Source organism: Eptesicus fuscus, chromosome 20 (genome assembly GCF_027574615.1).
Source record: "Eptesicus fuscus isolate TK198812 chromosome 20, DD_ASM_mEF_20220401, whole genome shotgun sequence".
Taxonomy (NCBI): domain Eukaryota; kingdom Metazoa; phylum Chordata; class Mammalia; order Chiroptera; family Vespertilionidae; genus Eptesicus; species Eptesicus fuscus.
The window spans coordinates 35,875,228-35,901,079 of NC_072492.1; the positions used below are offsets into that span (position 1 = coordinate 35,875,228).

Below are 25,852 nucleotides of genomic sequence, written 5' to 3' on the forward strand. Positions count from 1 at the left end.
CCTCCTCCCTCCGCAATAGCAGGGGAATTGCCGAGGTCTCGGGCCCAGAAGTCCGGAGGGAGGGAGGGAAGGTGGCTGGAATGTCCTGCTAAAAACTCAGCTGAGTTCCTGGCAGTGTGTGACGTCAAGACACTTTAAATGCCCCTGATGCGGCTCTCTTTTGCCTGCTCTCCCTTTTTCCGGTTCTTAATACCACGTGGCGGCAAGGGTGGGAGCCACTTACCACGTGGGAGTCAGCTAGTTAGTCCCCAAGTATCACCAGGTCCCCAGGGGGCCCAACACCTCAATTGGGTTTCTGGAGACAGCAAAAAGAACATGGGTGACTCTTGCCTGCTCTAAGCTCCAGTTTCTGCGTGAGATAAGACACACACACACCCGGAAATATGACGTGGAAATAGAGTAATTACTAGAGTGCGTGGGGAGAGAGGAGTGGATTTAACCCTGTTCTCTGTTTCCTCGCTTGAAGCATCAAACGTCAACTGCTCGCACATTGGCCAATTCACGAGAATGCAGAAGGTAGTATATATATAAAGACTGACACATACACATTTTTATGCTTCTGAGTTGAAATACTTGAAATCGCCTGTCTTTTTTTTTTTTTTCCTGGTTAACTTAAATCGCAAGTTTTATTGCATTGAATGAAGCCAGTAGTTCATAGGAAATGCAGACTTTTACCTTACATAATGGAGGATGTCATTTGCATAATGGAATGATTTATGTGTGAGTGTATGCCCGCGCTGATATTATCAGGTTATGTTTTTTTAATAACAGCTATTAGTGTTTGTGTTTGTTGTGTTTTAGTAAAGGGGTATAAATATGAAATCTTAAACCACCCAGATAACTACTGATGACATTTTTTAATGAAACTAATATATGTTGTGGTTAGAAAATTCAAACAGTTCAGAAAAGTTGAAAATTAAACATGAAAATCTGCCCCCTTCACCCACCAGTTCTTCTCCCCAAGGATAGCTATTCTTGTGTGTTTGTTTTTTGTGGGAGTTTTTTGTTAATCCTCAACCAAGGGTATTTTTTTCCACTGCTTTTTAGAGGGAGGGAGGAAGAGAGAGAGAGAGAGAGAAACAGAGAAACATCTATATAAGAGAGACACATCGATTGGTTGCCTCCTCATGCAGGGGATCCAACCTACAATGCAGGTACTGCCCTTGACAGGGAATCAAACAGGAGACCCTTCAGTTCTCAGGCCTACACTCTATCCACTGAGCCATACCGACCAGGACAAGGATAGCTATTATTAATTTCTGGTGAGGAAATCAATGACTCTTAATCTTTGGGGGAGAGAGATCACTGATCCTACTGGACTTTGCTGGAGACTATGGATTCTAGCCCTAGAAAACATAGCACAAGCTTTTATTCATAAACCAGAGGCCTGGTGCACGAGATTCGTGCACTGGGGGAGGTGTGTGTGTCCCTCAGCCTGGCCTGTGCAACACAGTTTGGGACCCCTTGGGGGATGTCCAACTGCCGGCTTAGGCCCACTGCTGCAGAGGCAGGAGAGGCCAGCTACTGGCTGAGCAGCGCTCCCCCTATGGGAGTGCACTGACCACCAGGGGGCAGCTCCTGCATTGAGCATCTGCCCTCTGGTAGTCAGTGCACATCATAGCGACCTGTCGTTCTGCTGTTTGGTCGCTATGCATATTAGGCTTTTATTATATAGGATTGTCATGGTTCCCCAGATACCTGAAGCTCAGCTGAAGACTTCAGATATGAACCATTGGACCATCTTATTTATATCCAAGTGAGAAGTGAGACAGGATAGCGCAAATGGTAGGCTCAATGGTGATGGAATTGAGAGTTTCCCATTGCTCTCCTATAGACCCAGCCCAGTGTGGAAATTGCTGTATATATCTGTAGTGTGTGTGTGTGTGTGTGTGTGTGTGTGTGTGTGTGTGTGTTGATTGCTGTGTCTATCTTTATCTTCACCCAGAACAGATATTCCCTACCTTCCACCTCACAAAAACTCTGCTTTAGCTGTGCTAGCCCAGGCAATTGACTGCCTCCCTAATAACATAGGGTCTAATATTTGTTTAGTTATTTAAAGCTTACAAAGCACTTACACATGCATTACCTCTTTTCTTTCTCACCACAATTATGTGTAGCAGATAGGAAAGATCATATTTTTTTATGGCTAGGAAACTAAGGCCAATATAGTATGATAATCTCAGATCATGGAGATACTCAGAAGTATACCAGCTGGGTTCAGAGCCAGGTTTGTGTGTTTTTTGTTTTTTGTTGTGTGTTTTTTTGTTTTTTTTTTTTGGGGGGGGGGAGTTGTTGTTGTTGTTTTTATTGATTTCTGGGAGGAAGGGAGAGGGAGAGGGAGGGGGAGATAGAAACATCAATGATTAGGGAGAATCATTGATCCGCTGCCTCCTGCACGCTCCACACTAAGGATCTAGCCTGCAACCTGGGCATGTGGCCTGACAGGGAGTCAAACCATGACCTCCTGGTTCCTAGGTCGATGCTCAACCACTGAGCCACATCAGCTGGGCAGGGGCCAGGTTTTTGAACTCCACATCCCATAACTTTGTTCCATCCACTCAAACCCTGCCCTCCTCCCCTGACTCCTTAGCAGCTGGCTTTTGATTCCCTCACTGCCCTCTCCTGCACTCACATAGAAAATCTACCCCTCAGCTTATCTGTTCCGCCTACAAAACCTCTCTCCAGCCCAGCCACTGGCCTTTCTCCACATTCTGCCAGTCCCCCTTGACTTAAAGATGGCAGTTTCTTCTACTTGAGCCAATGCTTTGGCCTGAACAACGCCTTCCAGCCTCATCCCCTTCATCTCACACACCTTAAGCTCCACACTGAGTTGATCACCTTCTTCCAAACATGTCCACACCTCCGTGACTTCATGCCATTGCAGATCTCTCCTCCATCTGGAATCCCTTCTCTTTCCTCATTTCCTACCTGAAAAACATTACTCATTCCTCAAAGTCCAATTCCCATATCACTTCCTCTGGCCTTTCTGAGATTCTTCCTGGCAAAGTTAATCTCTTCTGCTGGACTCCCTTAGCAGGTTGTTTGCCCATCTGGTATAGCATGCTCTACCTCAGACTATGATGTATCCCTTTACTAGCCAACTTCCTGATAAATAAATATAATGATTAACATCTATTAAGTAACTACTATGTTCCAGGAACTGAGCTAAGGCTTTTACATAGATTATCTCAGTGGACCCTCACCAGAACCCAGAGAGGTAGGGTACTATTATAATTCTCATTTTCAACTGAGACACTGTAGCTGAGAAAGTGAAAGACTGATCTAAGGTCCCACAGCTAGGAACTACAGGTAAATTCAGAATGAGAATCAGGTCTAGCTGACTGCAAAGCCTAGACTCTGCCCACATGGTTGAAAGCATCTAGCATCTAGCTCAGAAACTGCCTAAGCCTGATTTAATTAACTATTAATAAACATGTGTTGAATAATCATATCGGCGATAGCTAACACTTATGGAGTGTTTCCTGTGTACTAGCCAGTATTATAAGTATGTATTATATATCCCTCTACCAACTCAATCCTTACAATAACCCCATGAGAAGGATACAGATGAAGAAAATGAGGTTTATCCAATGTTAAGTGACTTCTCCAAGAACACAGAGCTGGTAAATGGCACAGCCAAGATTCAAATCCAAGTGTGTCTACTTCAAGAGCCTGAATAACTGTTCTTCCTTGACTATATCTCCAAGCCTAACTTTCCTCTTAGATCCCCAAAGAGGATCCTAAAGCTGGGGAAAGGGTGAGGCCCTCACTCACCATCCATCAAGTGAATAAAGGTAGAATGCAGAAGGCCAATGAGTTTATGGTGGTATATAAACATGTCTGCAAATTCTTTGACATTTCTCCCATCTAAAGGTAAAGTCTAATTCCAAAACTCACTAATTAGTGACTCACTCCTAATAAATAGGATATAGTGGAAATGATGCTGCATGACTTCTGAAGTTAGGTCATAAAAGGCAATACAGCTTCTACCGGACTCTTTCTCCTGGGACATTCACCCTTGGAACTCAGCCACCATGGTGTGAGGAAGCCCAAGCTACATGTAGGAGCCACATGAAGATGTTTTGGCAATAGTCCAGCTAAGGCCCAACTGACAGCAAACATCAATTATGAGTGAGACAGTCTCCAGAAGTTTCCAGCCCCCAGCTTTCAAGCCATACCAATAGAGACCAAGTGGAGCAGAGAAGAGCTATTTTTGCTGAGCCTTACCCAGATCACAAATAAATTCATGAGCAAAATAAGTGTTGTCATTGCTTTAAACCACTAAAATTTGGGGTGGTTTGTTACACAACAATAGGTGACCAGAAAAGGTTTCCATTTACCACCTCAGCGAGAGTCAGAGGAACTATAAGCTAGATCAGGAACTGAAACTTATCAGACTTTGTAAAATTTTAGCAATGTTTTATTTACTTCTTCTTCCCTGGGGGAATTAGTAGTAAAACTCGAAATCAAGAAGAAAGGCCCTAACCGGTTTGGCTCAGTGGATAGAGCATCGGCACGCGGACTCAAGGGTCCCAGGTTCGATTCCGGTCAAGGGCATGTACCTTGGTTGCAGGCACATCCCCAGTAGGGGGTGTGCAGGAGGCAGCTGATCGATGTTTCTCTCTCATCGATGTTTCTAACTCTCTATCCTCCCTTCCTCTCTGTAAAAAAATCAATAAAATATATATTTTAAAAAAATCAATAAAATATATTTTTAAAAAAAAAGAAGAAGAAGGAATGGTGGCAAGGAAGAGAAAATTTGAGAACATTAGAGATGGTAAATGGGTAGCAAGTCACTGCAGTGACCAAAAGGGGCAACTTGTATGAGTGATGGGACCCCCATTTGGCTCAACAACAGAAAGATTCATTCACACAGGGCTGCCCAACTCCCCTCTCACTACAGTCACAGAGAAGAGCAGATCTCTGCAACACAAACTTTTTGAACCTCTACTTTCCTTCTGCAAAAATGCTTCCCAGGCATCATCATGCAAGCATCTCCTTTTCCTCTTGTCTGAAGAACAGTCCTCTCAATGTTTTCAAGACTAAGCTCTTTTCCTGTGCTGCTTAAAACATCATCCATATCATTCATGTCATTCTGTTCCTTCCTAGGCTTTCATGAGGCTTAGGATAAGGGAGTTCTCCTTTTTCTTACCCCCTTTAAGGCCCTCTTATCCCACCAACTTCCCTCCTGCCCACTAAATTCCAACCATCCATTTCCCAACTCAGGGCCTTAGTTGCATATGCCAATCTTTTTCCTGCATCAGCTTTGGCATGGTTAGTTTCTTCTCACCCTCTTGTCTCATCTTCTCAGAGAGGCCTTGTCTAACTACCCCCACCTGTAGATGCTCCCAGCCCCTTAATCTTCATATGCTGTTTCTTTGGAACTCGTATGATTCTCATTTTATTTATCTTGTTACAGTTTCTTATCTGTCGTCCTCATTCTAACTATCGGTTTCAAAAAGATTAACCTTGCCTGTTTGGTTCTCCCTTGTCTCCCCAGGGCCTGGGGAGCAGGTGCTCCATGAATACTTACTGAATGAATGGAAGCGCTCTTGGTTCCATCCCTCCCCTCTCTGAGTTTTTTCAATTCTCCTCTCCCTCCTGACCTTCTCCTCTTATTCCCTCCCTTCTGGTTCTGAAGATATTCTTTTTTTTCCTACCTTGACCCTCAAGTTACCCCCCGACCACCACCCTGTTCCCTATCATAGTCCCCATGTCCTCACCCACAATTGCTCCACCAAAGAGGCTTCTGCCCTCTCCTCTCCATAAGCACAGTGCTCTTGAAAGCTATTGGGGAACTCCTACTCCTCAAAGCTGATGTCCTCTTCTTCTTTTTTTTTTTTTTTTTTAATATATATATATATATATATATATATATATATATTTTTTTTTTATTTTTTTTTTTACAGAGAGGAAGGGAGAGGGATAGAGAGTTAGAAACATCGATGAGAGAGAAACATCGGTCAGCTGCCTCCTGCACACTCCCTACTGGGTATGTGCCCGCAAGCAAGGTACATGCCCTTGACCGGAATCGAACCTGGGACCCTTGAGTCCGCAGGCCGACGCTCTATCCACTGAGCCAAACCGGTTAGGGCCTGATGTCCTCTTCTAAGTCATGTTACTTAATTTTGCTGTAGAATCTGGTACTGTTGATTATCCTCACTCCTAGACACTCTTTTTCTCCCTTGACCACCACAGCGGTCAATGGAAGCGAACTGCATTAACTAGAAAGCTGATGGGAGCTGAAAGGAATCCAGGCTCTGACACAGAATAAGCTGTGCAACCCTGAACAAGTTCTTTAACCTCTCTGAGCCTCGGTACCCTCATCTTCAAATAGACTCTAATTTCTCCCTTGGTGAGGTTGCATTAAGTGTTTTTGATTGAAAAATACTTTCTTTTTTAAAAAAATATATTTTATTTTTTTTACAGAGAGGAAGGGAGAGAGATAGTTAGAAACATCGATGAGAGAGAAACATCTATCAGCTGCCTCCTGCACACCCCCCACTGGGGATGTGCCCACAACCAAGGTACATGCCCTTGACTGGAATCGAACCTGGGACCTTTCAGTCCACAGGCCGACGCTCTATCCACTGAGCCAAACCGGTTAGGGCTGAAAAATACTTTCAAGTTAACTGTGCAGCATGGCAGATAAGAACCAGGTCCTGGCAGGGTCCACCGCTCAGCCACCCACACAGCAGTATAACCTTGGGCCAATTGCTTAACCACTCCAAGCTTCCGTTTTCTTCTCTGTGAAATAGAGAATATGAGACAATCTACCTCAAAGGTCGTTGTAAAGATTAAATGAGATAACCTGCAAAGCAGTCAATGTAGCATCTGACATACTGCATCCCTTAATATATGTTAGCTTTTATTAACTCATGCAGAAAAACAAGGTGTGTGGGGCGGGGGAGTTATTGGAAGGAAACAGATCTCTCCCAAATTTGAAAGAAGAGTTCAACAACCCCGCCTAGGGAAGGACAGCTCCAGCAACCTCACCAGAGGGAGTGTTTGTCCCACCGAAGCTCTGTTCTTTCCTTGTCATGACTTGGCCTGAGGCTGCTAATAACAGTGGTCAGTCTCTAAGGTTGTCAGCCCAAAATTCTAAATTGCTGGCCCAGGCATGGACCAGATATCCATCTTTGACAAAGCAGCTATGGACAAGGATGGGGATCTTCGTCACCTAACAAAGACAGCACCCTGGAGGGAAGGGACAGGGACGTTAGTGAGCAGAGGAACATCCAACACAGGTCAGAATTACCCAAGATCATTTTGTGAAAGTGCCCTGCCCCCTCCCTGAGCATCCCACCGTCTACTTTGCTGCTCCTCCAACTCCCATCATTCCCTAACGGTGGGCACTCTGGCCGTTAATTCTAAATTCCATCCTCTCCTCTGCCTAACTCCCTCTCTTGGAATTCCTAGAACTTCAGGAGCATCTATTTTTATATATATTTTTTAATCCTCACCCAAGGATACTTTTCCATTGTTTTTTAAAGAGAGTGAAAGGGAGGGGAGAGACAGAGAGAGAAAGAGAGAAACATCGATGTATCAGAAACACATTGACTAATTGCCTCCTGCACATGCCCCAACTGGGGCTGGGGATCGAGCCTGCAATCGAGGTACATGCCCTTGACTGGAATTGAATCTGGGACCTTTTGGTCTCCATCCGACACTCTAACCACTGAGCAAACTGGCCAGAGCAAGGAGCATCTTTCTTATGATAACTTTTATGCTGAGTCTTATTAGATATAAGTAAATTACTTTCTCTTCTGGGTCCACAGCATCTTCCTCTGTAAAATGACTGTTTCCTTATCTATAAATAAAAGGATCCCCTCTCCCCCCGCCCTGCCCTAGCCAGTTTGGCTCAGTGGATGGAGCGTCAGCCTGTGGACTGAAGGGTCCCAGGTTCGATTCCGGTCAAGGGCACATGCCCAGGTGGCTGGCTCAATCCCCAGTGGGGGGAGTGCAGGAGGCAACCGATCAGTGATTCTCTCTCATCATTGATGTTTCTCTCTCCCTCTCCCTCTCCCTTCCTCTCTGAAATCAATAAAAACATATTTTAAAAAAAGGACCCCTTAATTTAGTTCTTGCATTCTATAATTCTATTAACTATTCCTCAGTCATGCCTCCAGTTTTCCCAATTCTTCGCCTTTCTTCATACTGTTTTCTTTGCCTGAAGAACCTTCCCTATCCTATATCACTGCTTTCATTTAATTAACACGTATTGAGTATCCACGGTTTCAATATATAGCGCTTGGGTCTGGCCTGTTTCAAGTACTCCCCTCCCCAACTGGAATGGGTCCTCCAGCCATGTCTGTATGATATGATCCTGCCTTCTTGGCCATAGATTATTAAATCCAGGATGAACACTGATGTTAACCGGCTTACTCACATTCTCTCTGCCAGGAACTTGGAATTTGAAACTGAGAGACACAGAGCCCAGGTTCCATTAATGTCAGCATTTTAGAGAGGGCCATCCATCAACTCCCTCTCAGAAGTCCCTGGAGATCCCCTGATTCCTACTCTTTCCAGCCTGGCTGCTCAGCAATTCCTTGGAGTCCATAGGATATCTTGGCAGCCTTCCAATGTAAGTTCCTTTTTTCCCTTTTGGCCAATGTCCTTTTCTTATACTTTCATCCAAATGGCATTAGTCAATACAACCAGTATTTGAGATACTGTTAGGCTCTGCTGACATAAAAATCAAGTAAAATATTATCTCTGCCCTGCAGCGAAATCTATTTGAAATCCTACCCAGATTTAGAATCACAACTTAAAAGCCCCCTTCCTCCATTAAGTTTTCCCATATTCCCCAAGCAGAATTAATCCCTCTCCAGTGTATTACCATTGCATTTTGCTTTAACTCTCTCACAGTCACCTGTTTGAGCTATTTTGAACATCTGTCTATCCCACTAATTGCAAACCCATTAAATTCAAGACCTAGATTTGTTGACTGTTTAGTCTCTTGGCTCCTAGCACAGTATCACAAACAGATCATTTGGAAAGAACATCTGTTGTTTTGTCTGTCCATCATCCTCTCCCCTTTCTATTGATAACAGCAACCCCATGTTCCTTTGGAAAATCAGCCTTTCTTCATGCTCAATCCCATACTTCAGATGGGTTCTAGAAGTAGTACATGACGTAGGTTTGGTCAGAGTCATGGTGATTTGAATATTTGACCTATCAGGGCCAATGGGCATCATATCTGAGATTCTGGCGGGAAAGATTTGGGGAGAAACCCTCTTAACTGGGTTTGTTCAACTGTTAAACCATAAGTCTGCAGCTACTGATAGTCATCTTTGCCAACACATAAGAAAAGTATAATTATTATTATTTTTTTATTTTTTTTTAGAAAAGTATAATTATTAATGAAACAAACACAGTGGAAAAGAGAAGATAGGAAGAGAGATAAATTTCTAATGATTTTACATTAGAACTTGTATCCAGACTCCCTTGGACCTATTATTGGGAACATGTATTTTTATTGGTTTCAGAGAGAGGATGGGTGAGGGAGAGAGAGAAAGAAACATCAACTGGCACCCGGCCAGAGTGGCTCATCTGGCTGCCTCTTGCACACCCTACTGGGGATCAAGCTTGCAACCTGAGCATGTGCCCTGATTGGGAATCAAACTGTCAACCGCCTGGTTCATGGGACGATGCTCAACCAGCTGAGCCACACCAGCTGGGCTGGGAACTTTTTCACTTATATTAATTCCCTGTCTGTTTTCAGTTTTGGTTGTGTGTTTTTTGTGTGTTTTGTTTCTGCTGAAGCCAGTTTGAGGTGAGTTTAAGACACTTGCAATGGAAACAGTCTTATAATTCACTCATTCATTATTTTTACAAATGTTTATTGACATAAAGTTCTATGGGAGCCCTGAGAAGGAAGTGATTAGTATGAGTGGAGTGGAGGTGGGGAAGAGGTTGGTTTAAGAGGGGAGGTGGAAAGAGGGAGGCAATTCCAGAGAAAGCGAATAGCCTGAACAAAGGCCCATAGGCCTTAAAGTTTGTGACCCATTTTGGACCACCAGGCTCCTAAAGAGCATGTTAGGAACAGTAAGAACTGGAGCAGGGACAAGACTATTAAGGGAACTTGTGAGCCATGCCAAGGAGTTAACCCTTTGGTCAAAGGAAGGCATTTAAACTGTAAAGTATGTTTTATATACTGGAATATCCTATATAATAAAAGCCTAATATGCTAAGTGTCCGGTTGTCCATTCAACCAATCAAAGTGTAATATGCTAATGATATGCTAAAGCCACTCAACCGCTCATTATGACATACAATGACCACTGGGGGCAGACGCTCCAACTGGTAGGTTAGCTTGCTGCTGGGGTCCGGCAGATCAGGACTGAGTGAGACGGGCTGGACACACCCTGGAGCCCTTCTGTGGTCCCTCCCTGGCTGGTCAAGCTCCCACATCCCTCCCTGGCCCTGATTGTGCACCGGTGGGGTCTCTCGGCCTGGCCTGCGCCCTCTCGAAATCCGGGTTGAAGGGACACCCCCCCCCTCGAGTGCACGAATTTTGTGCACCGGGCCTCTAGTTCAAATATAATCAGAAGCAAGTTTCCTGGCCACAGTATCCAACTTTTCAGTATCAGTTTCTATTTCTCTTGGTAGGAAACCAACCTTTCTGAGAGAATTAGAACTCTGGACTCAAGGGTTGAGGGCTGTGGAGTTGAAAGAGAAAGAATGGCTGGGGTGGGGGGAGGTTAGAGATCAACCAAAGAACTTGTAGGCATGCATATTAGCATAACCAATGGGTACAGACACTGGGAGGGTGGGGGCTTGCCCTTAGGGGTGGGAGTGGCAGGGGGTAATGGGGGAAAAAGGAGACATATGTAATACTTTAAAAAGAATGTCTCATTAGGAAAGATTCAGCTTGTTTGAAGTGGTGGCAGGAAGCTGAGATAGAACTTCAGAAACGACATTTATTAGGGATACTACTTCCCAGGTGATTCTAATGCCAGCAGAACCCACGTGATGATTTGAACCCATAACCTGTGGGAAGGTGGGCAGGCTACTCACAGGGAAGAGAGGATGCACAGACAACAAAATAGGTGCTCATTCCAGGGTCATGGGGAGAATTAACTATGCTGTGTGGCTATGACTGGCATATAACCTGGCAAATAACATGCACTGGAATCCTTTCTTAAATATATATATTTTAATATATTTATATTTATATTTATATATTTAATTTATATATAGTTAATAATTATATAATATATTTAATTTATATATATTTAATATATTTATATTTATATATATATTTAATATATTTTATTGATATATATAAATTGACATTTATATATATATTTATTGATATTTATATTTATATATTTAATATATTTTTATTGATTTCAGAGAGGAAGGGAGAGGGCAAGAGATAGAAACATCAATGATGAGAGAGAATCATTGATCAGCTGCCTCCTGCACACACCCCCGCCCCCAACTGGGGATGGAGCCTGCAACCCAGGCATGCTCTGACCAGGAATCAAATCATGACCTCCTGGTTCATGGGTTGATGCTCACCCACTGAACCACACCGGCCCAGCTGGAATCCTTTCTTTATGACATTCAGCCCTCTGAGTCAGGGCCTCTGATTTCTCCCCTCACTGAAACTGCCTCCTCTAGGCCTATGATTCTGAAGTGTGTATTTGGGGGAAGCTCAGGCTAACTGGGCATGTCTGGAGGGCTAGTGCCCGGACAACTGGAAAGCGGATCCAGACTGCAAAGGGTTACAGACTATAACAGTTAGACTGTGGAGCCAGGATGCCTGGCTTCGAATTCCAGCTCCACCACTTACCAGCTATGTGACCTTAGACAAGTCACTCTGTTATTTCATCTCTAAAATGGGGGTGATAATAATGCCCCCCCACACACCTCAGGCAAGTCAGGCAAGTTTAAACCAACAGTCCTCTCTTTTTCCCTCCCTCCCTCCATCACTCCATTCATGGTTCCCTCCTGTCCTCGGTAACTCATTCTATATAACTGCCTTTGGAGAATACAGTCCAACACAGATCCTTTTAGAAAAGCAGGTTTATTGGTCAGGCTGCTCACCAGGACACAGCAACATGAGAGACTCCCCAGAGCCAGCAGGAAACTGCGTCTGCCCACAACTCAGGCCCCTTCAGCCCATCAGCACCTAGGGGCCTTGTCCCCATCCCCATCCTCCCTCAGCTGACCTGGCTCCAAGCATTCCCAAAAGAGAAGGGATCCAAGAAAAGGGGAGGGGGAAGCAAAGCTTTGTATTGTAAAAAAGGTTTATCCCCAGGCTCCCTCCCTCCCTCCCTCCACCCCTTAAAGCAATTAGCTGCAATTCTAAAAAGCTGAGCAGGGAAGATAAGGCCAGGAGGAGAAATCCTTCAGCCTCTTCTTTTTTAATCCCCACCTGAGGATATTTTTCCACTGATTTTTAGAGAGAGTGGAAGAGCGAGGGAAAGACCGAGAGAAACATCAATGTGAGAGAAACACATTGATTTGTTGCCTCCTGCACAAGCCCCGACCAGGGACCCGGCTGGGGAGGAACCTGCAACCGAGGTACATGCCCTTGACCAGAATCAAACCCGGGACCCTTCAGTCCGCAGGCCAATGCTCTATACGCTGAGCCAAACCGGCCAGGGCTTTCAGCCTCTTCTTAAGGGAACTTGTGAGCCGTGCCACAAGTGACTTGCAGGGGAGGGAAGTTGTCCTTGCTTCTGACAACCCCCTTTACTGGGACTTGAGTATCCTGAGAACCTGGAAGCAACCACCCTCTCACCCCCCCCCCCCCCACAAAGATTCAGGAGAGGAACCCCAAAGGGCAAGGAGGTCTTGGCGAGTCCTGCAGCTCTTACACTAGTTCTAGGGAAGGATCTTGGGAAGAATCTGCCGGGAGTCAGGCAAGGCTGGGTTGCTCCATACACAGTCATTATACTCTCCTCACTTCCCCTCCAGCTCTCAGTTTGGTGGCCTGGCCATTAGCACTCTGCTCTCTTTCTAGTCTGCCCTCTCCCCCCCACTCCCCACCCCATAACCCCCAGCTCTCCACAGCCTGATTCTGTCCCCTTCTGGGACCCTAATTTTCTGGGCTTTGAGAAATGGACTGCTCCTGGGGTAACACCCAGATCTCAATTGAGGAATGGGGTGAGGCTTACTTCTCTTTTCTATTTGGGACATCGCTATCTAATCATCCCTCCTTCCCCTGAAATGGTCCTGCAGTCTTCTGAGAACCCCAGTAAGATGGGATTCTTGTCCCGTGTTCCTCATGCTGCAAATGAGGCAAATGCTCCTCTCTTCAGCCATTTCCACCGTCGACTATTTCCTATCCTCCTTCCCAAAGCCATAGCCAGGAGTTCCTGTGTGCAGATGCATCAACATGTACGAGTGCCCTCTTCCACCCCTGCTCCCCAGGGCTCTGCTCAGCTCCAGCCTTTCTTGTTGGGACCCTTTGCAGACTGTGCTAGACCCTCATCCAGGTTCATGGCTCACTCGGCCCTCTCTCCAGCCCACGTTCTCCCAAAAGCTGCTTTCAAGTCCTTCCAGTGTGGGGGGCCCCCCCACGTGGGCAAAGGCCTCCTTCAGGATTCACTCTTGTTTATTGCGCTAATTTTGGCTTCCAAGCCTCCAGGGATCAGGATCAGAAAGAAGAGCTCAGTGAGCAGGAATGACAGCAGCTGGATGTGTGAGGGGGCGGTAGGGGGAAGGCAGCCTGCCCCCATGGGGGCCGACTCTGCAAATGATAACATTTTTCCCCCGGTAGCACCCCCAACTTGCACCTCCAGAACGCGGATCACGGCCCTCTCCATTTCCACCCAGACCATGCCCCAGTTGGGGCTCCCATCTCAGGAACAGTGGTAAGACTTGGAGGGGTGCTTCTGGAGGGGAAGGTGTTCTCACTTTAGAAATACGTCAGCCCCCTTGGGGCCCGAGAAAGAACGCGAAAGAGAAAGTTCGAGAGGAGAAGAAATCAGGGCGGGGGCAGGAAGAGGTGGGGCGGCAGGGCCTCCGGGCGGGAGCCCCAGGCGTCCCCCTCAGTCGCTGTCGCTCTTGTCCACCAGCACGGCGTCGGACTCCTCGGTGATCTCCAGCAGCGTGTGCACGTCGGGGCTGCTCCCGCGCAGCAGGTCGAGGGCCTCGCCCCGCTCCGCGCCGCCCTCCTCGTCGTCGTTGCCCACCTCCACCATCTCGGTGGCCTTCAGCACCTCCACCTCGCCCTCGCGGATCTTCTTGACGTGGAAGGTGAAGGGCGGCACCTTGTAGACGGCCGTCTTGGAGCGCGCGTAGACCACGTGGTCGGGGGTGAAGGACTTGCGCAGCTTGTCGCGGGAGGTCTTGAGCTTCTCGCGGCGCTCCGTGGGGACCAGGCGCGTGCCCAGCTTATTCATGCGCTTCTCCAGCGTGTGCCGCGTCTTCTCCAGGTTCTCCTTGGTCTTGATGCGGGTCTTCTCCAGGTTCTCCCGGGTCCGCACCTTGGTCTTCTCCATCTTCTCCTTGGAGAAGGCCTTCTTGAAGTCGTCCACGCGCCGCATGCCGCTGCGCTTGATGCGCTCGGCGCGCGACTCCTCGATCACCTCCTCCACCTCCACCGCCTCGTCCGAGGACAGCTCGATCGCCGCGTCGTCCTCGGGCTGCTCGCCCAGCTCCTCGCCCTCCTTCTCCGGCATTGTCTCCGACTCTTTCAGCGACTTACTGATGCTCAGTTTGGCCGGTAGCTTCACTTCGTCCTATAGGGAGAGCAGAGGGGGGGAGAGATGAGTGGGGCTGCGCGGGGACGTGGGGAGGGAGGGACGCTGGGTGAACCCGAGGCAGGGTGGCGGTGATCCCTGGAGAGTGTGTGGGACCCGTGAAATCGACCTGGACTTGTTTGGTTTGGCGTTGTGTCCCCAGAGCCTGGCGCTGTTTGCACCCCATAAATGTGTCGAAGGAATGATAGGGCCAGGAGGGAAAAGAGCTTCGGGCCCGAGATTGGCGTGTAGTGTAATTGCTTTTCGGTTAAAAAATCTCTGCGGCCCTCGAACTCTGTCCTTGTACCTATGTCCACCCTTCTTGCCATAAACCACTTCTTGCCCTGTGAGCACAACTGGACTTTGGAAATGGGCAGAGCGCCCTCTGGTGCACTAAGTCGCACATTGCCCGAGCCAGGCCTAAAAGCAAAGGGGTTTGAGAACTGTTTCTTCAGGTTGAGGGTTCAGGGAGGGGAGATGAACACACAGCCAATATTAGGCGGCCCCCAAGTAAAGTAGCGTGAAGGCAAGGTAAAGGGAGTGCGTTTTCCAGATTTCAAATAATTTCAGAACAAGTCTTAGAGGAGAAGGCCCATGTCCTAATCATCCCCCCGCCACCACCACCACCCCTTTGACCTCCTCATACTGTTTGGCTCCACCAGTGCATTTTTCCCCCATGTAGAAATTCAGGGAAGAAAGAGGAAAAAGTTGGCTGGCAGCCAAGGGCATGTATTTCCCCCAGCACGGATATCTCTTCTGGTCTGACTTCCCTGCTTTGGAATGGAAGAGAGGGATTACTTTTCCATTATTGCTTTCCCCCCAAGATTGGAGCTCAAGTAGGATGGGGGTCCCACATTCCCTGAGACCCTGAAGTTCAGAACCAGTTATTCCCTTTTCCTCTCGGAGGACCTAGCATCAGCACAGTCTTCGATTCTGGAAAGATTTTCCAAGATCCTGACTCTGGGCCAACGTTTCAGAATCTCAGGATCACACCAGAAGGTGTGGGAGGCTGAGCACAGAAAGGGAAAGGGGCCATAACCCAGGACATAAACAGCGTCTCCTCTTTGGTGCAGACTCTCTAGAGACTTCAGACAAAAGACTTCAGACTTCAGACAGTTTTTCTAAAGGGTTTTCTGAAGATCATTTTCCAGAATTGTAAGAAAATCCCAGCTGAGAAAAATGAGGCAACATGAGCTGAGCCCTCTCAGAAACACACAAACACACACATTGGCCACTTGGTATCTCTGCACCACCTGCTGCAGAAATTCCTTCCCCAGCTCTCAACCTCTTTCCTTTTCTCTCTCATCTGCATCCCCCGCTTCCTGGTTTACACTGAAAACTAGGAACGCCCCTCCCAACTTCCTTCCCTCCCTGTCAATAGCATTAGCAGGGACAAAGAGGGAATGCTGGCTCCACCTCTTCTCCCAAACTGGGCACCAGCTCTTCTGGGCACCAAGCTACCTCAAGCTCTCATTACTTGACTACACCTCCCAGCAGGCAAGATGACCTGGGCACCGGGAATGCTGGGACTTGTAGTCTCTACTTGCCATAGCTGGCCTAGTACTGTTATGGGCATCCTACTTCATTTTGTTCATCCCTCTGCCTTTTCCCACTTACAGAGGCATTGAAGGAGTGTTTTCCATGTTCTGAGTGTAGGAGGGTCCCAACCTCTCAGCATTCCCTTAGTTCCAGTTGTAGTCCTTGGGTCTCCTTTTACAATTAGTTCTCTCTGTCTACTACTGAGTCTTCTCTCTTTCACACCATTTTAGGACTTTCTAGGATCTAACTCTCCACTGCCTCTTCATCTATCTCCACCCAGAATTTACCTGCAGTCCTGTATCAAAAAAAAATTTCAGTTCTGATCTCTCCTTTACAGCCTCCCAGACTAAAAACCCACATACTTGACACCAAAGTGTGAGGAGAAGGCCTCCTTTCACTGAGCTCAGACAATGTGGATGGGCTCAGAAGGATTAAGAGTGATGGGCGGGGAATAGTCAGGAAACAGTCCCAGCTGCTGGAAAACAAATCCACATTGTCTCCCTGCCCCACTCCCAGCATTCCTGATCCCAGCCCCCCCTCCCCGCCACACCCCACCCCCTAAAGGCTGAGCTGGCTGGTTTTCCTGGCCTCTGGCTTCCTAGATAAAGGTCTTTGCCAACTGAGCTTGGAAGTGAACAGGGCTGGGGAAGAGAGTTGCAGACTTCTTGTCACCAATCCCATCTTCCTAGTACCTGATGAAAGGGCTCAAATACAACATCAGGGAGCAATCCCAGGGAGGGGAGGTTTATTTCTGGATTTGGGGGCATCTCTCCCAGTCCAGATAGGTACCTGGGAATATAAGCGCATTCATTGTAGGTTTCCCCCAGAATGATGGCTTACACCAGAGGAGCTGCCCTTCTTGGTAGAAGGCAGGAGATAGGGGAAGAAACAACTTGACCCAAATTCCTGAACAACCAGTCGGTTGGTTCTGGAGAGGGTATACCGCCATGACTTTAGCTTTTCCCCTCCATTAATGGATTTTCTCTTTTCTTCCCCTTTCCAAGCCAGGTTTCCTCTATGACTCATAGCCTTGGAGTGCTATCTTGGGCCCACCCAATCTGCCTGTTGCTACAACAACCATAAACACAATCCAAAAGCCCCTCCCCCCACCCTGGGGACTCAGGCCAGGCAACCTTGTCCCACCCCTACTTCCCTGGCACAGCTCCTGAACTAAAGGAGGGGCCTCAGGGGGTGGCAAGGAGGGAAGGCTCCACTTGTTCTGTTTTCACGTTTTTTTATTAAACAAAACCACCACTCCCAACAGGCTTGGTTTCCAGAGTTACCTTTAATGACCAGGTCTGAACAAAAGCATGCACAGCTTCCTCTGCCCCCCCACCAAGCACACACAGCTCCCCAACCCAGGAAGGCACCAGTCCAGGGTGAATTTAGAGGAGCCCCAGAGAAGCTTCCAGCCCCTCCCACACCACTCCCCAACCCTGCTGTATAAACTTAAGATCCTCTGGCTTAGGGAGAAAATATTATCATTTAATTGAGCACCTAATATGTGTCTGGTCCTTGGCCAGGCACTTCACATTTGTCCGGGAGAAGGGATAATATCATAAGAGCTTTTCTTGATTTAAAGTGAACCAGCTCTGTCCCCAACTACTGTCTGGAAATGGCCAGAGAAGACTTTGGAAAGATAATTCGGAGGCCTAGCATCTGCTCAGAGAGGGTGTTAGAAGCAGGTGCAGACTGGGGGAGAGGTGAAAGAAAGGGAGTGTCTTTAACATTCAGGCACTCTACTTCAGACTGCCAAGACAAGGGAGTGAGAGAAACCAAAGTCAGAGGGTCCTTCTTTTCTGCTACAGTGAGATATTGTCAACAGGAGTGACATTGTCCCCAAGAAGATGGAAATTGATTCTTGGCGATTGAGGGGAGATTTTAGATATTGTAATTGTTTGAGGTGCTCCAAAGAGTCCCAGTACATAAACAGATATATAGTATAACTGTAAGATTAAAATGTCATGGGGGATGGGGACAATTAGGGGGGAAGTGTCTAAAAGGACTCCTCAGGGGGATGATTATGAAAAAGAAAAAAAGTTGAGAAACACTGTGCTATAGGGAGGCCAGAAGATCCAAGCCAGAGCCAGTTAAAATGTACCCCCTTCTGGCCTCTCTGAGTTGGCAGCTTTTTGAGTGCCCCGCCCAAGGCAGGATCTGGCAAACATAAGGGATCTCTTTGCAAAACATTTTTTTTTTTTAACTGGAAAAAATAAGTGTAAATGTTTTCCCCAGCTACATGGGGGTTGGGGGAGGGGGGCGGGTGGAGAAGGCACAGAACAGACCCCAGGCCTGGGCCTCATGAGGGCTCTCTTTAAAGAGGCTTTGAGCCAAACTGCCTGCCCCTGAGGAGGAGGCAGAAGGGGTATGGGAAGGGAGAATCTGAAGCCACGGCTCGTTTTCATGCAATTTCATGCAGGGCAGCATTGCGTGCAGCTCAAGTATGGTGTTTGGAGTGTCACTATTAAGAAAGAAACCAAGAGGTAGAGGAGGGCCCCTTCCCTTCACCTCCCACCCCATTGCACACACCACATTTGCCTGAACTCTGCCTAATGCAAGAGTGTTTCATAACACCCATCACCCACCCAACACGGAGCAGCGGCTTGGAAGAGGCCGACCATCCCGCACTGACCACTGCTAAGCGGTGAGCTGATGGTGGCCTATAGTGACACCCCATGCCCACAGCCCCATGGGGCCCAGGCACTCTAAGCACCCCCACCGGCTGTCGGCTCCTTTGGGGTGGGCAGAGGCTCAGGATCTGGGTAATAGGGCAGTGCCCTGGGCGTCTGGTCAAAGGGTGGGAGCTCAGGTACTGTATCAGGCTTCAGGTCAAAGGGCTCAGTCTCAGGCAGAAGGTCAAAAGGCACGATCTTGGGTGTGACCAGGTCAGAGGGTGCATTCAGCTTCTTCTTGGGCTAAGATGAGGAAAAGGGGTTTAAACAGAGTTTGGAACGGGTGTGGATAGGGTTGAGAGAAAGGCCTTGGTGAGCATGCAGAGTCGGGAAGGGTGAGTAGGGTGGGGAAGGCAGTACACAATGTATTAGGATGGAAAGAAACCACACTTTAAATGCTTCATCAAGAGGGCCCTGGGGCTGATAGGGGTGGAACAAACCCAGACCCATGAATTAATAAACACAATTCAAACGGAACCCCCTCCCTTCTTCCCTCTAGAATCTTCCCCAGCCCTGTCCTTGGCCTCCTACCTTCCGTCCCTACCAGGTCGGAGTGATGGGGGAAAGAGGCTGCTGGGAGTGGGAGCTTTCTCAGAGGCCAGTTGTTGGATTCTAACTGGGGAGGCTCCAATGAGTAAAAGAGAAGGGGAACAACTTCACTGTCTTCAGAGCCAGACGCTGCTGATCCCAGTTCTCATTATTCCCCTGGGCAGGGCGGGCACACGGTGCCGCCCCGGATAAGGAGAGGGAGAGGCATGGAAGAGGGACATCCTGACGATTTCCTTTTGGCCATGTCCTTACCTCCTGCCTCTCTTGTCACCCTAACCACCACCCATGCTTGGGCTACCAAGATGCACAGAGAAATTAGGATAAAAAATAAGCACGCTCGGACCGGCTTAGTTCAGTGGATAGAGCGTCGGCCTTTGGACTCAAAGGTCCCAGGTTTGATTCCGGTCAAGGGCACATCCCCAGTAGGGGGTGTGCAGGAGGCAGCTGATTGATGTTTCTCTCTCATTGATGTTTCTCTCCCTCTCCCTTCCTCTCTGTAAAAAATCAATAAAATATATATTTTTTAAAAAACAACAAGCTGTTTTTATGACAGGTGGGCCTACATTCTGGGGTACCCAGCGGCAGCTCCCAACTCTCCCTCCTGAGGGGCTGAGCCACCACTCTTGCTGTGGACAATCAGAAGCCGGGGGAAAGGGACAGTTGGGGTCACTCCCAGTCTCCGGTGCCAGCAGTGTTGAGTGATAGCCTGAAGCCACAAAAACACAAGGCAGCAGGTGCCAACGTGCCCTGTGGGGTGCAGGGAGAAGGCTGGAGTGGCAGGGAGACTGAGGAGACAGGGGCTAATGAGGTCCCTTTGGGCCAGATGCAGAGGCCATGCCAGGAGACACCCACACTGGCCGGAGAGCTCCAGTGCTTACACCTGCTCTCCTCCCCCTCGCCGCTCCCACCATCACTGGGCCAGGTGATCACACCTTGCCTCTTCTTCAGCGCTGTGAGGCTGAGCAGCTAAAGGCCACCAACCTTAGCCACTGTGAGCCCCACTGCACACACAAACACACAAAGCCGCCCCAGGGCCGGGACTGTTAAGCTATCTCCCTCAGAGAATGAAGGAGCCAGAACTAACCCTCTGTTAGGGCTAACCTCCACTCCGGTTTCTGCTGCAGAGGCCAGGAATGAAAGGAGGAGGTGGGGAGCAGAAAGTGTAGCAGAAGGGGTGGGGTACACCTGGGTTCTGATTTCAGCTTTGACCCCCCCAATCACTCAAGCGACAATAGGCAAGTGACTTCCCCTTTCTGGGCCTCAGCTTCCTCCGCTACAAAAGGAAGAAACTGCAGTTGATTATCTCTGAAGCATCTTCCAGCTCAAAAAAATCTATCATGACAAGATGATGAAACACTCACTATGGTATGATTTTTTAAAATAGAACAAACCACCACTCATCTCTGAGGTTGCTTGCTTAACGACAATAATCCTTCTCCTTGCCCTCCCAGTTGCCCACCCTGTGCCATCTCCTCCCCTTCTTGACTCTGACCTTTACAATGGTCAGACTTTATTTACTTAAAAAAAAATTAGAGCGAGGAGCATGATTTTCTTTAGTCTTAGAAATACCCCTAAAAGTGCCCTCCCTGCTTTCGATCCAGTGACCAGGAAAAACAACCCAAACTCGGTTTTTTGGAGGAAAAGTATGATAAGCAGTTTCTCCATGGCCACTAGGCTGAGAAGGACCAGAACCCCAAGTTGGGAATATTTTTTACGAAGTTTTGGGGTTCTGGCCCAGCCCATGTGGCTCAGTGGTTGAGCATTGACTCAGGCACCAAGAGGTCGCCAATTGGATTCCTGGTCAGAGCACTTGCCTGGGTTGCAGGCTTAATCCCCAGCAGGTGGGGTGGGGTGGGGGGGCATGCAGGAGGCAGCCAATCAATGTTGATGTTTCTCTCTCATCGATGTTTCGAATTCTCTTTCCCTCTCCCTTCCTCTCTCTCTAAAATCAATAAAAACATTTTTAAAAATGTTTTGGGGTTCTGGAACAAAGTAGCCTTGATTTGCCTTGGGTCCAGGAAGAGGCTACAGGTTGGGTTAGGATTTGGGGTGAAGTCCACAGCTCCTCCTGTTTGCATGGTGCCCACAATCTGCCTGATCCTCCCAGCAGTTCTCAGTCCACTGACCTCAAACTACTAGTAGAATTCACTTCTTTCATTCACTAACTGTTGCCTAGCTAGGATGGGATGCCAAACTGCCACTTTTTGTTTCAGTGGAGACAGGGGGATGCCAGAGAGGGGCTGAATTGTGTGTGTGTGTGTGTGTGTGTACACAAATGCAAACTTAACCTGTGATGTCATCATCAAACTTAACAGTTCCCTGAATCTGGGGTGGGGCCAGGCAAGGGATTCCCTCCTTTATCCCCCAGGAAGGAAGTGTGAGAGGCCAGATGACCTGATCCCATAGCTGGGACCTTCCCACCCTTTCAGGCTTCCCTCGCCCTGCCCCCCTTGCCATATCATCACCTCCCTACATCGGCAGTGGGGAATACTGAATCTCCTCCTGTTCCCATGCTGGAGAACTCACACGATCCTGGGAGGCCTTTCTCCAAACCAAGCATCCTACCCCAACGGCCTGATTTTACCATAAACGTTGCCGCCCCCAATCTTCCCTATTAGGTCTGCCAAGGCGCAGAGCTATTTTTACCTCATTCTCTTCCCAGGCCTGCAGACCTCTGGGAGGAGTAGCCTCTGCCTTCCTCCAGCATGGGAGTACCCCACCCGCTCGCCCCCACCTAGAACATCTGCTCTACAGCTCAGGGAAGTTCTGCTTCCCTGAGCCCCACCCTATTGCTGGAATGCTTTCCTTATCTCTGAGCTCCTCTCAGAGTTGGGACCACTTTAGTTCTTAGTTATTTCCCCTGACATTTAGGGGGCTTAGGGTCCTCAGCTTGAGCTATTCCTTCTGCCTCAACTCTGTTCCCCGCTGGCCCTGGGTTAGTACAGATGCAGTCAAAGCCACCCTGAGACACACAATATACAGCCACAGATCCCTGCCAACTGCTGAGAGGCGGTAACAGAGGGATGCTATTGGCCTCTGCAAGGAAGTCTTTCTCCCTCCATACCCATCCGCTCAGAATCTCCATCTTTAACGGAGGAAGGTTTATCCCAACCAAGACTTTCCCCAGGTTCTACAGCCCAGGCTATTTAAAGTGAGAAGGTCACCTATTCAGCCCTCCATGGCAACCCTCTACCTCTACCTAAAGCTGGCGGGCTCCCCTGTCTTGTTCTCCTTCCCTTGATGCCCCTCCGTGCTAGGTAGATCTCTTTAAAAATCACACACACACACACACACACACACACACCCATTCTGCTCCCTCCAAGCAGTTAGATCAAGTGGGAACAACTCTGAGCAAGCATTTTCTACCAGATAGTGCTGTTTGGGGAGAAGCAAAGATTTTTAAAGGTCAAGTGCCTATGGGGAGGAATCCCTGGGCAGGGGGGTAGGGGTGCCACTTCTGCCTCTGTCCTACCACCCCCTCCTCAGATAAGTGCCAGCTCACCCACCTCCCAGGTGCTCCAAACAGTGTCTCCAAACTGCTTGTCCCAATCTGCATCTTTCTTAGCTCCTTCTAGCGAGACCAACCCAAGGACCTCGTGGCATCCCAGATGGTCACTCAGAAGCCAGCTTGACCGGGCCCCAGAATCATCAGAGAAATCAAAGCTCCCTGATGGGGGTCTCCTCACCTAGGGAGTGTGGGAAATCTAGCCTTCCTTTCCTTTCCACTCCCTTTGATAGGATTACCGTCCCCCCCGCACCCCTCCCCCCCATGATCTCACCTCCCTGGGGTAGGAACATCGACCAGGCCTGCTGGAAGCGGAGAGGAGGTGAGGCTGGGTACATTTCTCCCACCGCCCCCCCCCCCCCCCCCCCTAAGCAAAGATCACCAAGCCCTCAGCGGAGGCCCACCTTAATGGGATTAGGGAGGGGGAGTGGAAGGGGCAGGTTTACTTGGGGTTAAGATACAAAAACTACATTTTCATCCTGACCGGAGGAATGGGGAGAGGTGCACTGGAAGCCACCGGCGGCCTGGGCGGAGCCTGGGGCGCGCCAGCCTCCTCCAGCCAGCGCGCCCGCTCCTCCGCCGCCCCCGCAGGTATGCGCGGTGATTCACTGCGCCCAGACCGCCGGACCCGCGGGGGCTGTCCACTCCCCTCCGCCAGCCCCCCCCCTGCCCTCCTCACCCCCCGCCCCCGCGCCAGCCTGCCTGCTTCCTTCGGGCCAAGGGTGCGGGCGCGCCGCTGCTAGGGCGTCCCCAGGGACCTGGAGGTGCAGGGAAGCCAGGGGCGGATCGCTCCGAGGGGACAGGGTAGGCAGCCAAGGCTGGGCGGGGGTGCGGGGTCCGCGGGGGTGTGCTGGCTGCGGCGGCCCTCGCCTGGCGCAGCCCCCGCCGGTGCGTGCCTGGGCCCTGAATCACCCGCTATATCGGGCGGGCAGCGCCTGAGGCCCCAAACTCGGGCCGCGCCGCCAGTGTCCGTTTACAGCGGGTCCCCAAAGCCGCCAGGAACCCACGGCTGTCCCCCCAAACTTCCTCGGAGTGGAAAGACTTTTGACGGAGCCCACGTCGGAGCTGTCTGCCGCGGGGCCGTGTCCCCGAGGCCAGCCCCCTGACTCGGTTCCACTGTGTGTTTGGGACGGGAGGGGAGAGGGCTTGGTGAGGAGATGCGGGGTACAGAGTGCGCCCCTCTGCGTGCTCCAGGAATCCGCTGCTCACCCCACCCCACCCACCCACCCCAGCTGCGCTCGCCCGCAGGAGGGTAGGTCCCCCCCCCCCCCCCCGCCCCGGCCAGGGCAGGCTCGCGGGGAAGAGCCGCGCTGCGCCGCGGGCAGGTCCCCCACCCCAAGCCCCGGCCTGAGGCTGCGGGCCGGGCACGGAGGGGCGGGCAGGCCGCCCGGCAGCTCACCTGGTAGATCATAACTTTAAAGTTGCGGCGCCGCAGCAGCTCGGCCTCGTTGACCTCCAGCTTCTTGATCTGGCCGGCCTGGCGCTCCAGGCTGCCGCGCACGGTCTTCACGTTGACGCTGACCTTGCGCACCTTCTCCAGCAACTTGCTCACGGTGTTGCTGGTGGTGGCGTGCGCCTTGCCCAGCTTGCTCAGCTCGCCCTGGATGCTCTGCACGGCGCCCTCCATCTCCGCCTGCCGCTCCTCCAGCTGGGCTTGGGTCAGCTGGATCTGGTCGACGGCGCCGATGATTTTGTCCAGGAGGCTCAGTACCAGCACGCCGTTCACCTGGTCCGACTTGATCAGCTCCTCGGAGCCGGCCCCCGACGGCTCCTCCGCCGCCGCCGGCGCCCGCAGGAGGGAGGACGCCGGGTCCTCGGCGTCCGGGTACCCGGACAGCGGCTGTTCGACGATATGGAGCTGGGTGTCCTCCATGGCTTACCCGGAGCCGTGCGGGGCCGGCCGGGTGGAGCTGAAGCTGGAGCAGGAGACCCGGGAGAGGAGGCAGAGCGGGAGGGGGGAGAGGAGAGCGAGAGCGATCGGAGAGCGGAGGAAACTCTAGCCACGTCCGTGCGCCCCGGGACTGTGGCCAGAACTGTGGGGCGGGGGGAATCTGTGAGCTCCCCCGCTCCCACGCCAAACCCGGGAGTCTCGTCGCCCATTGGCTGGCCCCGTCCCAGAAAAGGAGGGACCGGGGCAGAAGGGAAAACCGATGATGGGGTTGAGAGGGGCGGCGGGGGGGACGGGCAACCAAGGGGGACCCAGGAGCCGAGTGCCCCACCCTTCCCAGGATGGTTGGAATAGTTGGAGCGGAGACTGGGGCGGCCGCTGGCCGCGGAGGCGGTAGGAGCGGGCCTGGGGCGGAGGAATGTTAGCTGGAGAGGGAACAGGTCCTAGAATGTGGCTCTACTTTGCCCTCTCTTTCCGCTCACCTGCACACCCGCCTCAGCCTTTTAGGTTCCAGAGCGGGAAGTCCAGTGGAACGCGAGACCCTGAAGTTATACGCGAAACGTTGAACTGGTCTGTGCCCAGTTTTTGAAAGGGAAAGTTACCCACAACCTCTGCGAAGAAGCCTCTAACTGCCCCACCCCTCAAGCCACCGACTGCTGTTCTAAAAGCTCCAGCGGGTGTTTAGGAAAGGACGGGAGAGAGAACTTCAGTTAGGGTCGCGGTGGTGGTGGGGGCTGCAAAGCTTCTCCAGGTTCCTCTTAGGATTATCCTAACAGAACAGGATTAAAACAGGCCATAAAGTAAAAAAGTAAAGCCTTTCCCCACTGCTAACCTTTCTCTAAAAATCAGCTTTCCCGGTTGTGTATCCCTGCCCCAGAGACCTAGCTGACACTAATCTCAGAGCAGGACCTAGGAATGCCCCCTTCTTTCTAGATCCTAGTCACCAGTGCTTAGCGGTCGGAGATCTTCCGTTCCCACCTTCTCATCTGACAGAAGGAAC

The 25,852-nt window shown here is 50.0% G+C and overlaps 1 protein-coding gene across 1 annotated transcript; it reads right to left on the reverse strand.

The window, feature by feature from the left end:
* Window positions 1-13,552: 13,552 nt before the first annotated feature.
* On the reverse strand, window positions 13,553-25,017 carry CAVIN1 (caveolae associated protein 1). The gene is made up of 2 exons (XM_008149357.3): window positions 24,364-25,017; window positions 13,553-14,699 (listed from the first exon to the last, which is right to left on the reverse strand). The coding sequence occupies exons 1-2, from the start codon at window positions 24,835-24,837 to the stop codon at window positions 14,007-14,009; spliced, it is 1,167 nt and encodes a 388-aa protein (XP_008147579.2). The 5' UTR covers window positions 24,838-25,017; the 3' UTR covers window positions 13,553-14,006.
* Between the last annotated feature and the right edge of the window lie 835 nt (window positions 25,018-25,852).